This window comes from Lonchura striata, chromosome 3 (genome assembly GCF_046129695.1).
Source record: "Lonchura striata isolate bLonStr1 chromosome 3, bLonStr1.mat, whole genome shotgun sequence".
NCBI lineage: Eukaryota > Metazoa > Chordata > Aves > Passeriformes > Estrildidae > Lonchura > Lonchura striata.
In genome coordinates this window covers 35,843,632-35,855,841 of record NC_134605.1, presented here as the reverse complement: position 1 = coordinate 35,855,841, position 12,210 = coordinate 35,843,632, and the positions used below count along the sequence as shown (strand labels likewise).

At 42.6% G+C, this 12,210-nt stretch overlaps 1 protein-coding gene across 4 annotated transcripts in view; it reads right to left on the bottom strand.

The window, feature by feature from the left end:
• Positions 1 to 6,922: 6,922 nt before the first annotated feature.
• The window catches only part of RASGRP3 (RAS guanyl releasing protein 3), a 58,288-nt gene continuing 53,000 nt past the window's right edge, over positions 6,923 to 12,210 (bottom strand). For all 4 annotated transcript variants that reach the window (XM_077782062.1, XM_077782064.1, XM_077782061.1 and 1 more), the window contains 4 exons: positions 11,619 to 11,655; positions 8,981 to 9,106; positions 8,146 to 8,510; positions 6,923 to 7,641 (listed from right to left, as the gene is read on the bottom strand). In XM_077782062.1, coding sequence (XP_077638188.1) covers positions 7,633 to 7,641; positions 8,146 to 8,510; positions 8,981 to 9,106; positions 11,619 to 11,655 — 537 coding nt within the window. In that variant the 3' untranslated portion in view covers positions 6,923 to 7,632. The remainder of the gene's footprint in view (positions 7,642 to 8,145; positions 8,511 to 8,980; positions 9,107 to 11,618; positions 11,656 to 12,210) is intronic.

Sequence of the window (12,210 nt, the reverse complement as noted above, 5' to 3'; positions counted from 1 at the left end):
ATTGAATCCAGGTCTTTGAGGATCACTGATACAGATCTGTGCCTCCAGAGCTGGTGACTAGCTGCGTTCCTGCAAAAATAATTAGTGTTGTTTTTTGTTTTTTTTTAAGAATTAGGCTTCCTACAGGGGGGTCAGTCCTGGACTAGCAAATGCAAAGAGATTGACAAAAGAGTCTTTTGCTGGGAATGTAATCTCTTCAAGCTAACAGCTTCTGCTTTTCTTCACACCCATCACTGCAAACAGAATGGTATTTTCTGTCAGTGCATTAACAGTGCTGTAAACTTGTCCTTAGCAAGTGGGAACACAGAGGGAGACTCTTCAGAGAGCCCCTGCTGGAGTTACATCAGTGCCTTCAGAGATTGCTTTCTGTGCCAGAGCTGCCAGTTCCTCTGCAAGACTATAGCTGTTGCTGCAGTGGAGTCTCACCTTTGCACGCTGTGACATGGTGAATTGATGCTGAGGTGGGGTAGGAGCTTCCCCTTCCAGATAGCTTTTTCTCATCAAAATATGTTGCTTCTCCTCCTTTCTCTTCCAGGACTTGGGGTAAGCCAAGTCCCAATTTATTCCTGTTTGAGGGGGAAAGTTTAAAAAAAAAAAAAAATCAGAAGTCAAAACCAGGAGGCCTTACTCTTCCAACAGGAAAGAAAACACTTTGCTTCTGCCAGCTGTTGTTGTTTTTCCTTACTCTATTGTTTCCTTCTAGTGTTCTGTGACTTCTTTGTTCCCCAGAGAAAACAAGCTTTGTGTATGTGAAGAGAGCAGCTTTGATTAATTGAAGCAAACAGCCACTGCTTTGTTATTCTCTGTATGGTGCTCTTATATTTACTGTTTTCTAAACACCATTTCTGCACTGCTGCACTGGGAGGAATCTCTTAAATAGAAGCTGGGAGAGGAGAGATGGGTTGTGGATATTATTAGACTGTGGTGGATTGGATATACATGGCTTGATTTCATTGTACATCATGATCAAAAGCAGACTCCAGCAGATGAAAAAGGCAAGTAAGCAAGTGTTCTTCCTCTTGGCCTTCCTGTTCTTGCCACTCTTCTCCCACAAGCTGTAGACATCTTGTTCTGTTTTTTACAGCTGCCTTTTTTTCTCTAGCAGCTTTTGTTTCCTAAAGGCTTTACTTGCACTCACTTTCCATTCCCTGGGTTAGGATCACTGTCTCTCAAGCATTGTCACTGTGCAGTAACATAACTATGGGGAGAGAGGGGCACACTTGCTTCCCACACCAGGTGCATTATTACCTGACTTGGAATACCATGATCCATATGCACTGTAGTCATAGTTGGGTTTTCCTTGCAGGTCTGAGGAAAAGATGTGAGTAACAACAAGGGAAAGTGGGTCAAACTGAGCTTTGCACCATACATAACTCACCCCAGAGAGCCTTTTGGCTTGTAGCTGTTCCCTGAGTAGATTTCTCCTTAGCTGGCTGGTAATCTCTCACTTGATGAGAGTCCTCTACTTCAGCAGCCAAAATCCTGAACTGTGCAGCTCCATGGTGATGTACCATGATGGCTGATGGCACCAGAGGGGCTCTTCAAGGCCAGAGCATGTGGGTAACCTGCCTTAAGGTTTTGGCTTGCTGTCTCCATGAAACTATTATTTGCATCTGAATTGAGGAAAGTGGCAAGTGCCCCAACCAAGCCCAGGCTCAATTAGAACCTAGAGACTTACCAGCCAAGTATCTAAGATAGGACTGGCGAGAAGGGAAGCAAGATTCATGGCAGTAGTTAGTTACAAGAAGTCTTTGGAGCTTGAAAAGTCCTGTGATGTAGGAGTACTCCCTGTGACAGGTTATGCACCTAGGAAATGAAAAACTGCTGAAGCGGCAAGAATGCAGTGGGGAATAAAGATTCTCACTGGGATTTTCAGACTTTTGAGTGTCCAAAAGGCTTTTGTCAATTCTTGTGGTACTAGAAGTTAATTCAGTTCCCTGTTAGGCTAATGAAGGCCTGCAAACAAAGCCCTCAAACACCTTTTTATTGCACATAATTTAGTCTTAGTTCTGCCACATTTAGTCTGCAGGAGAGAATCCAGGTGTTGACTGTTAGGCTCTCTCTGAACTTCTGTTTTCCCTGGACAACAGGAATGGTACAGATGTATCAATGCACTTCTAAGGTGTTGAGCATGATTTATCAGTCCCAAACAAGCCGGCTCATGGTGAACTCCAAGTTTGCTTTATCAGCCTTCTAGCAAACCCTTAGATTAGAGTCACAGCAGTTTTGTGATTGGAGAGCAGTATACCAAGGTGTTTCCCCTGTGCAGGCTCTCAGCATACTCACGTGCGTGCTTGCTTCAGGTTATGACTTTTCAAGGGGACACAGTCTGAAAAAGCAAGTGTTATTACCAGCTGTAAACATTGCCTTCTCCCCTCTTTGGCTGAAAATAGGTCACACCTCTAATGGCTTGACAAACAAGGGTAGAAGGGAAAAAATATTTTTCCTTTGTGTTTACTTGGTGCTTTTTATAGCTCTGACTGCTGTCAGTGTCATTGTTTCCCTTTTATTGTCCAGTAATTTCCTCTCTTGTCCACGTGGGCCTTTCCCACAACAGAGGAAAGAAAAACAAGTACAAAAAGTAGGAAAACGCTATTGTAAAACCAAAGAAAGAGGGAGTCTGCCTACGCTGTGGGCAGGTGGAAGGTCATGACTTGTTTTCACACATGAAGCAGAGATGAAGGTGATAAAGGCCTCTTTAAACTTTCCGGCATTAGCTCCACTCATGGCAAAAGCAGACTTTTTGGCTAAATTTCACACAGCCCCAGCAGTAGCCCTTTGCTGATGGCTTTTCTGTCTCCTAGGACCAGATTGTCTGTGGCTGTAAACAGCACTTTAAAGTTCAGCGCACAGATTTTTCCATTGAATTTACCCTGTTGGCTGCAGTGCTTATTTTGAAAATCCAGATCAGTGCTGATAACGCAAAAACTTTTTTCCAAAGTTGCATCCATTTCTGCAATGACCCTGCCAGCTCTTTTTTCAAGGCTTTCTTGAGAAGTACTTGGAACTATTTTTTGTGCTGTATAGATGTTCACCAGTTAGCGGGCTGATGCTGAAGGAAGGAAACCTTGATTAGATTTTCTTTGTGGCTATAATAGTCACAAAACAAACAAAACCTTGTTTCTCCTGCCTCTACAAAACCCCCTCCTTCCTTCCCTCCTTCCTTCCCTCGTGTCACATAGAGAAAGAGTGTACTTGTTCCTGCATTTACTCTTTGTCTTGTTACTTGTTCTCTCTTTTTGGTGAGTTTTGTTTTGTTTTTTTCCCAGCCTCTGTCCAGTATACTTCACATGCAGCCTTCTTTCTTGTGAAATCTATTTCCCAGATGCCTAAAGCTTCTAGAACCAGTGTCCAAGGCTGCTCAGGCCATCTCAGCCAAAGGCTTCCAGGCTTCCCATGAGGAAGACCTTGTGGGGGCACATAAGGCATGTAGAGGAGTCCTTGAACAACAGTCCACAGAGGTGACATGCTGTTTAATTTGGGAAAAATGTAAAATTTTAGGCAATGGCTGCCCCCAACCTTGCTCTGCAGCTCAGTTGATCTGCTGTACTGAAAGGGATATGGCTCAACTTTCCCAGCTGGGGAAAATCCATGCTTCAGACTAGTTCTGATCAGCAAGCATATTCTCCCTGCCCAAGACTTCACCTGCCTGAAGAAGGTGCCTCTGAGAAGATACCTTCTGTCTAGGAAGATATTTCTTTGTAAAGCTGAGTTTATTCTTTTAAAGCCCAAAAGCTGAGTAGAACTGGGGGTAGGGGGTAGAGGAGGGCAAGACTCTGGGGATGTTCAGAGCAGAGGAGAGAGGTGGGGTTCAAACCTGACTTTGCATTTCCCTCTGAGGGAGCCAGATGTCTCTCTGACTCCTTAAGAAGCACTCAGGGCTACTCCATAAAGTTGGAAGCAAAGCTGAAGCTCCCTTATGTGCAACATGAGGCTTTGCAGAGGTTTTAAATAAGCACAGAAAGTCCTACTGGGTTTGGCTCAAACAACCAAATAATCTCTTACATGGTCTGTCCAAGCACTTGTATTTTTCACCTACTCTTATTGCTTGTATTTTTTGGCATTTGCAGATCAAGCTGTAAATAAGGTTTGACATAATCTTCTTTCTTTCCACTGTGGTGTTTTGGAGAGTCTGTTTCTTAAACAATCCCTCAGTCTCCCCCCATGTTTTTTAAAAGATCATGAGACAAGAGAGAGTGGATGGGGTGGAAGTATCCAGCATCATTTGGGATTGTATCTGACTTTAGCTAATTCATTAATCCAGCATTCTTGTCATTATGACACACTTTCTCCTGGACACTCTCCTGGAATTGCTGTACTTCTAGCAGGCAGGATTTCACCAAGACCAGCAAAGACACACAGATCAGGCAGGAACTCTGATGGCTGATGCTTTCTGCATTTTCTTAAGTTAGAGAGAGTGAACAATAAAGTCTTTGTTCCTTTGCCTAGATTGGGAAACTAAAATTGGTTTTGTGAAGTAAAGTCTTTCCCCTGTTCAGAAAAAGATGACCACTTGAAATAAGAAAAAGATTTTCTACGCTTTGTATATTCAGGTCTCCCCACAGCAAAAAAAAAAACCCCAAAAACCTCATCTTACATCAACTTCTAAAAATGTTCAAGCCCTGTCAGCTCTCTCTAGTCAGATTCTTGTGGAACTAGGAGATCCACATTCTGTAAACAGCCTATGAATGCTTTTCAAAATATATTATTACACTGTCTAAGAAATCTATTGCTTCTTGGGCAGTGAGGGGTGTGTGTGCACAAAAAAAAAAAAAGGCTGCATTTCTACCCAGTGTCTTTCTTCTTTTCAAAGGCCATGAACACTTACTGCCAACAATACACTCTGTGCTCCCCTTCCTTAAATGCCTGTAGCAAAGGGTTTCCAGCTGTACCAGGTGCTTGAAATTTTCACCTAATCCTTTTCAATTTCAGGAAGAATTTCTTCATGGTTGGGGTTGTTAAGCATTGGAATGGACTGCCCAGGGAGGTGGTGGAGTCATCCTCTTTGGATGTGTTCAAGAAACAACTGGATGTGGCATTTAGTCCCATGGTTTAGTTGACAAGGTGAAGTCAAATGTTGGACTTGCTGATCTTAGAGGTCTGTCCAAGGGTGATGTTATGGTGTTTGTATCTCCAATCGTGTGTTCTGTTTATGTTTGATATTATGTTCTGTGCTTTCAGAACTGACTCTGAAAGTGAAGGTTTGTTTTGCCTTGTTATCAGCCGGTTCACCTCCCCCCATGGTCTGCAGTCTAGAAAAGGCTGGTGCTTGCTTGCTTGCTTGCTTTGCTTGCTTCTGCTTTTGCCTTTGCTTCCTAGCTAGTTTAACTAAGCAGTCCAAATCTTTCCCTGGACTGTTTCCTTTCCTTTCCTTTTCCTGAATACCATCCATCCTGCTCTGGACTGGGACCTGGAAACACTGAGGAACACCCAGAGCCTGCATTTCGTGATCTGCAGCAGCCATCCCCAGTGAAGGAGAGCAATCCCCAGCGTCCAGACCCAGGCGACCACTCCCAGGAAAGACTTTCTGGATTTGTTCATATCTTCAGAGTGGTGAAAGAGTTTTGTTGTCATCTGGTGTTGTCATTTTCTTTGGTGCTGGGGAGTGCTTTGTTTGTTAAATAAACAGGTTCTTTTCCACTTCTCTCACAGAAATTTGTTTTTCCTGAACCAGGTGGGTGGGGAGGGGCCGTGGGGATTTGTTTTCTGGGGGCTCCTTCCAGAGGGTTTTCCCCAAATTTGCCCTAAACTAGGATAAGGTCTTTTCAAACCTTAATGATTTTGTGATTCTCCTTGGAGGCTGCAGTATTTTGCTTAGCAGGATCAGTTGTGTGAGCCTGCAGACTATCCTTGAACTGCAACTGCTGCTGAGGTTAGCATATAACTGACTGAAGCTACCAGGCTTGCAAGAGATTTATTGATGAGATGAGTAAGTCAAGGACTACAAATAACTTTTAAAAGCCTGCAAGAAATGAGCTGAGGTTTACAGACTAAATGCTGATCAAAACTATGTGATGTTAAAAATGAAGTTGCTCATGAACATTTCATTTATAGAGCATTAAGAGGCTTATCTCAACAGATCCATCAACAGTAACCAAATTTCTCTATTCAAATTCTCCGCCACACCATTTTCACGGTGAGCCAGCCGTGAGCTGTAACAGTGAGCTGTAACGGTAGCTGTATGGCCAGCTGGCTGTGACCTGTCAGCTGACCCGCCACAGGAAATAAAGACCATGCTTTTGCTAATGCTTGTGCTTTGCCCGCTGAAGTATAAGAATGAAGTGTTGCTTCTGGCCCTCATTCCCAGTTTGGAAGCCCGTACTTATTCCTCTTGAGTTTACAACAGTAAAGAGAACGGTTTTATCTCCACATATTTACTATTGCTGGTTGTGCTGGAAAACAAACCTGCAGGATGCGAGATGCAAACCTGGGTGGGTATCATGTAGTCCCAGTGCAGTTTACAGTCAAATTAACACAGAGGAGTGCAGCTGTAAGTTTTGCATTAGGGAAGTCTATGAAAGTACTCTTATCTTGAAGGCTTATAACATGTTGAAGGGTGCAATAACTTGAATTTTGTGCTACATCTTACAACTAGGTGTTATATCAGAGTGTGTGCTACATCTGCACACACCCACCCCCTGGGGAGATGGGATAAGAAGACTAACATGTGTGCCAGTTTTTCAGGTTTGTGTTTTGTTTCTCTCTCTTTTTCCAGATGAACACTGTCCTCTTTCAATAACTTAACAGTTTTGGGAAATGAAACTTCAAACCAGACCATTATAATTCAGGTGCTAGATCCTACCTTAGCAATCTGCTGATTTGGAGATTGCTCTTCAGAACATTTAGTCTTAACATGTACAGCTTTCTAACCAGAGAAAAGTACCACATCCACATAGATACACAGACACAAACACACACACACTCAAAACTAAAGTGTTTATTGCATGCTACTGTTACCATAATTAGTGCTGGCAAAGATATAGCCAGAAAAACACATAGTGTCTTGGATTTTCTTCAGTCTCAGCCAGCTGCTGCCTATTTGAAGGATCCCCAGTCTGGGAACCAATATCACTGTGCTGAACACCAACATGCTCACTGTAGCAATGTAAACATGGCCAAAATTCAAAACTCCAGGTGCATAAAGAATTTCAGTATAGAGGACTTTGTGAGAGATTTTTGTTTGAGATTTAATCAACACACACACCTACTTCTTTCCTTAAATGATCATTATAAGCCTCAGGAAAGGGGTGTTATTGAACAAACTTGGATGCTTGGCTTCTGTCCTCACCACTGCTGTTGCTGGCAGACATACTGAAATGATGCAGTGCATTTAAAGAAGGCCGAATATATCCTCACTGGCATGTAGAGGAAGTTTCCACAGAAGTCATACAAAAGAAAACACTGAGCACAGAGATCTGTTCTGCTGTGGCTGTGCAATGTTCATCGAAATGGCTTACTCGTGAGAAAATAAATAGTGCCTTATAACACCTTTCAGCTAAGAAAACAGGGCAATGGTTGGGTTTAAAAGAATGAGGTATGGGAACACCCCTTATGGCCAAATGTGGTCTGTGACCGTCCATCAACACTTGCTGTAGTTGTCATCTTTAGTTTTCTGTGCTTCAGGGTGCGCAATCAGCTATCCTGTAAGCAGAAGAAAATAAGCATTTATGTGCTGACAGAGATGGTCAATAAAAGCACGAGGCTTTGGAAGTATAAACTTTATGGATGACAGCAAGAGACATCAGATCAGTACCCTGGCCTGGACTCCTATATTTGTCAGAATGGTAATTGTTGTGAGTCTCTCATGGAGCCCTGAACTGTGCAGTGCAAGGGTACAACAGCACAGAAGGTGGCCAGATATCCACCAGTTTATTTTAATGGCTTTCAAAATGAGAATTACCCAACTACTAAAAAGCACATACTGACACCAGAACCCAAACTGCCAGTTACAGTGTCATAGTACACGTGTAGTGCAGTGTAGAAAACAAGGATCTATGGATTATTTAGCATTCTTCTGAAAGTGACTCTTGTGCAAGAAGCAATGACAAATTTGAATGAAAAAGCATCCTGAAATACATCAAATAACCTTATGAGACTTCAGACTTTAGCAGATTTTAAACTGTTTTGGCTTCTTTTGGAACTCACCTTGGAGTCTTGTCTTTCTGGGAGAGTTTCTATTCCATTATGATCCTGTATATCTTGTGGGGCCTCAGCTTCTAGCTCTACATCAGCCTGCATGCTGGGCTTTTCATTCTCCCACTTTGCAAAGCCTTTGTTCTTCCCAGCTTTTCCATGGAATTTGGACTTCATTTTGGGGAAAGTGTGGGACCCTGAATCATTCCAACCTGGCTCATGCCAGAGTGGCTCTGTCTGTGTTGCTTGGCTGGTGGTCACCCGCTGCAGACGCACAGAAATTTTCTGTGAAGAGCCAGTGACAAGGGTGATAGCTCTGCCATCAAGGTCCTGGTGTTCTGCAGCAACGCTAGGAAATTCAAATACTTCATCTTGGACTGAAAGAGAGAGTGGAATTGTTTTGTTTAAGTATTCTGGGGGAGGGTGGGGAATGAAGCAGTGCTCTAATTATTAATATTTATATGCTGCTTGGAAACTGTTTCTGACACTGTGTGCACAGATCTTATTGCCTCACCATCTGCATGCTCAGGGGGTAAGACAGTGCTAGAATTGTGCCCTATGTCTCCTTCCTCCTAAGTGACAAAAAAGGAGAAATATAATTTCATTTCTTTTCAGCTGGAATAGGGGTGCCAGTAAGAGGGTAGTGAGCCTTAGGCAGGACACTAAGGCCATCACTGGAGAAAAGGATGTTGTAATTTGAGGAGTGAACACAAGCCATAGTGCAGCAAAAAGGACAGGTGTTGCTTTGTGTGTTGATACAAAGGGAAAATTAAAAATGGCAGCAAGAATACTGGCCATTAGAGAGGATTCCAGAAATGGTTTAAAATAGGAGGAAAACTGTTCTTACCTGGAGGCAGAGATGGACTGCTAGGCAGAGACCCATGGTTGCTACCTACTGAAGTTCCTCTGGAAAATTTCCTGCAAGCCAGCACAAGCAGGTCTCTGCATTGCTTGTGACAGTTGGCACCACAATCTGTAAAAAAAGAAATTGTCAAATCATCAAATGGAAAGCCACAACTATCTGGTAATCTCTCAGGGCTATCAGCAGGCAGATACCAAGAAAGGACTTTGAAGGAACAAAAAAGTTTGACAAGAAGGTGTGAAGGATGTTACAAAAATGGATCATTTGGTGTGAAGTGCATTACAAAAAAAATTGATAATTTCCATGACAGCCATTAGTAGAAAAATGGCAGCAAAAGAGAAGAGGAAGGATAATATTTTAATCATAAAATAGTCTCAAGGAAGAGATGTGGAATGATATGATCCTGTGTATGCCCTACATAAAACTTCTGCTCTACTGCATGAGTCTCCCCAAGAGTGGGGGTTATTTATTTGGCTGGCTTTTATTTGACCCAGCAGGGCCCATTATAGTAAACAGGTTTGGTTAGAAGACACCAGAGCATCCACACCCTGAACATCTGGAAGGACTGCTGGAGGTCAGTGTAGACTACTGTAGGTTGAAACTACTCTAAGTAGCTCAGCAAACAACATTAGCACATGAATGAGCTCTGTGGAAGTGTATCATATACTCAGAAAAGACTTTTTGAGTTCCTGCACTCCAGGCCTCTGCTGGGATTTAAATCACTGTGGATACATCATCATTAGGTACATTTATCTGAAGTATGGCTGGAGTATGAATCTTATATGCAAGAAAGGACTGAAGGGTGGAGCATGTGCCCCAAACACTGTCTTGCTCTCTGTATTCTTTTTCATTGTTTAAAAATTCCCATCTCCCTTATTTCTCTGTTGCTGCTCCATAGCCCAACATTTTGTTCTAGATGAGCATTGTCAAGGTCCTGCATTTGCAGCTCTGCTGTAGGAACCACTCTGCTCAGGGCAGCAGTGCTGCATGATGGGTGAGAGTTCTGCTTTCTAACAACACCTTGTTCATACGACTAATGCAGCAGTCCATGCCCAGCTCTGGCTTTCTCTGCCTCAAAGGTAACACACTCCCTCACATACAAAAGATCTCTCTTGAAGTGCAGGACTCCTTCTATCACTTGCAGACCATGCAGTCTAACTTTTATCTCGTTACTCACAGTGCTGGGGTAAGCAGCAGGCCTGGAAGGAGGAACTCCCTCCCTCCCCCTGCTGTGTTCAAACTGAGGATGACAGCTCTGTGTTAAAGGCAGAGTTCATCCCTAATGGGTGTCACACTGCAGTGATGCTGGAACACAGAGCAGCTGGTAGCTGCAGCAACAAAAGGCAGGCACCGTCACACCAGTTGACCAGTGCAGGATTTGAGCAGCTTTGCTCTCCTAATTTCATGCTTCATTGCCTGTAACTTTGACTTTACAGAACCACTTTTGCTCAGTCTCCACTGGGCCACTGCTACAGGCAGTGATGCAGGACAGAAGCTCAAACTTTCAGATTTCAGATTGAGTTTACAGGTCAGTGTGACAAAACTTTCCCTTCCTTTCCTCATCCTACCAGTAAAACTATAGACAGCAACCAGCCCTTTCAAAGTTTCTAAGATGACAGTAATCAGGAATTATCAAGGAATTTCAAGTAATCAGGAATTATTATTCCTGACATTAATCAGGAATCTGAATTACATATATTGATTTAGCCATGGACATTTTCCCCATTGCACTCTGAGGAAGAGAAGTTTGTGGCTGGAGAGACACAGAGTATGGTGTAGCCTAAAAAAAAAATTACTGCAAATTCTTTATCCTTTTCCTTGGAGTCTATGTAAGACTCAGTGGAAAGAGTGCAAATGTGAATCTTCCCCTTTGAATAACTGAGATGTAGCTACAGCTATGAAAATCAACAGTGCCCTTCAGCCAGAGTTGGGCTGCTTGAGAAATAAATAAGTCCAGGATTTTACAGCCAATGAGGACCACTGTAATGCCCTTTTTGGTCTGACCTGCTTAATATGATACAAGTAGTACATAAGAAATTAAGTATTTTATGAAGGCAAAGGAGAGGGATGTAAGAGCTCTAGCATTTTTTATGAGTTGAATGTCTGAAGAAGATTTTGCAGTAAGATCTGCTGGGCAGTCTAAGAATTAAATATTTCTTTATTTCTAGCTCAGCCTAGAAATAGAGAAATATTTATTGCATGTAGACTTCACTACAGGCACATGGATGTACATGGATATACAAACAACAGTTTGTTGTTTGCCAGCAGACTTTTTCCTGACCTGAATCTCATGTTAGGATGTCTCCATGTTAGGATAAGAATACTTGGTTTTCCAATTTACAAAGTCTTTACTGGTAGAAAGTGGCAGCTTATGGAGTCAGTGGCTGCTCTGGACCTTTATCTCAAAGAATCTGTGCATTCCTACTGCATTCTAATATAGTAAAGTGCATTGTAATGCAGTGAAACTTCATAGTGTGCCAGCAGTCACTGCTCGTGGACAATACCAAATGTAGATGCAGGATGTGTTTGAACATATACCATTTTAGTTAAAGGTATGGTTGACTATCTTGTTCTTAAACCTACCACCAATAGCTTGAAAAAAATCCTTGTAATATTTATTTACCTTTGCATTTGTAGCCTTGTTTGATTATACCCCAGAGCTGCAAAGAAAGACAAAAGAACGTCAAGGAATTAGAAAAGAAAGCTGGAAGGAAAACAAGGTCACAACGAGGAAGTACCAATGGCTACAAAAACACAAACAGGATGCAACTGCTCTTAACACCCTTCCTGTCAGGCAGACCTCCCCCTCTATTTGTGATAAGGCTTGTGTGGCTTTTCCCTTACTTCTGCTACTTACTTGTAGTAATGGGACTGCCAGAGAAGCAGACACACAGATGACTTTTGCTTCCAGGAATGGATTAAAATGTGCTATCATATCAAGCTTAGTGAAAACAGCAGAGCACATTCTGCTTCTAGGCTCCCTTCATGTTATCTGCAGGAGAATTTCCTGTGTACATCCATTCTCCAGATACATCACTGACCCGTAACATTCAAGCACAGCAGAAGAAAACACCACTTGGGATAAAAGCTAGGTTCTTGGTTCCCATACTGGTTGCCAACATGCCTAGCCGTAGCAATCTGATTTGTGCACCTGCCTTTTCCAACTTAAAAAAAATCCAACCCAAACAGATGAAGAATGAAACAGGCAGAAAAGC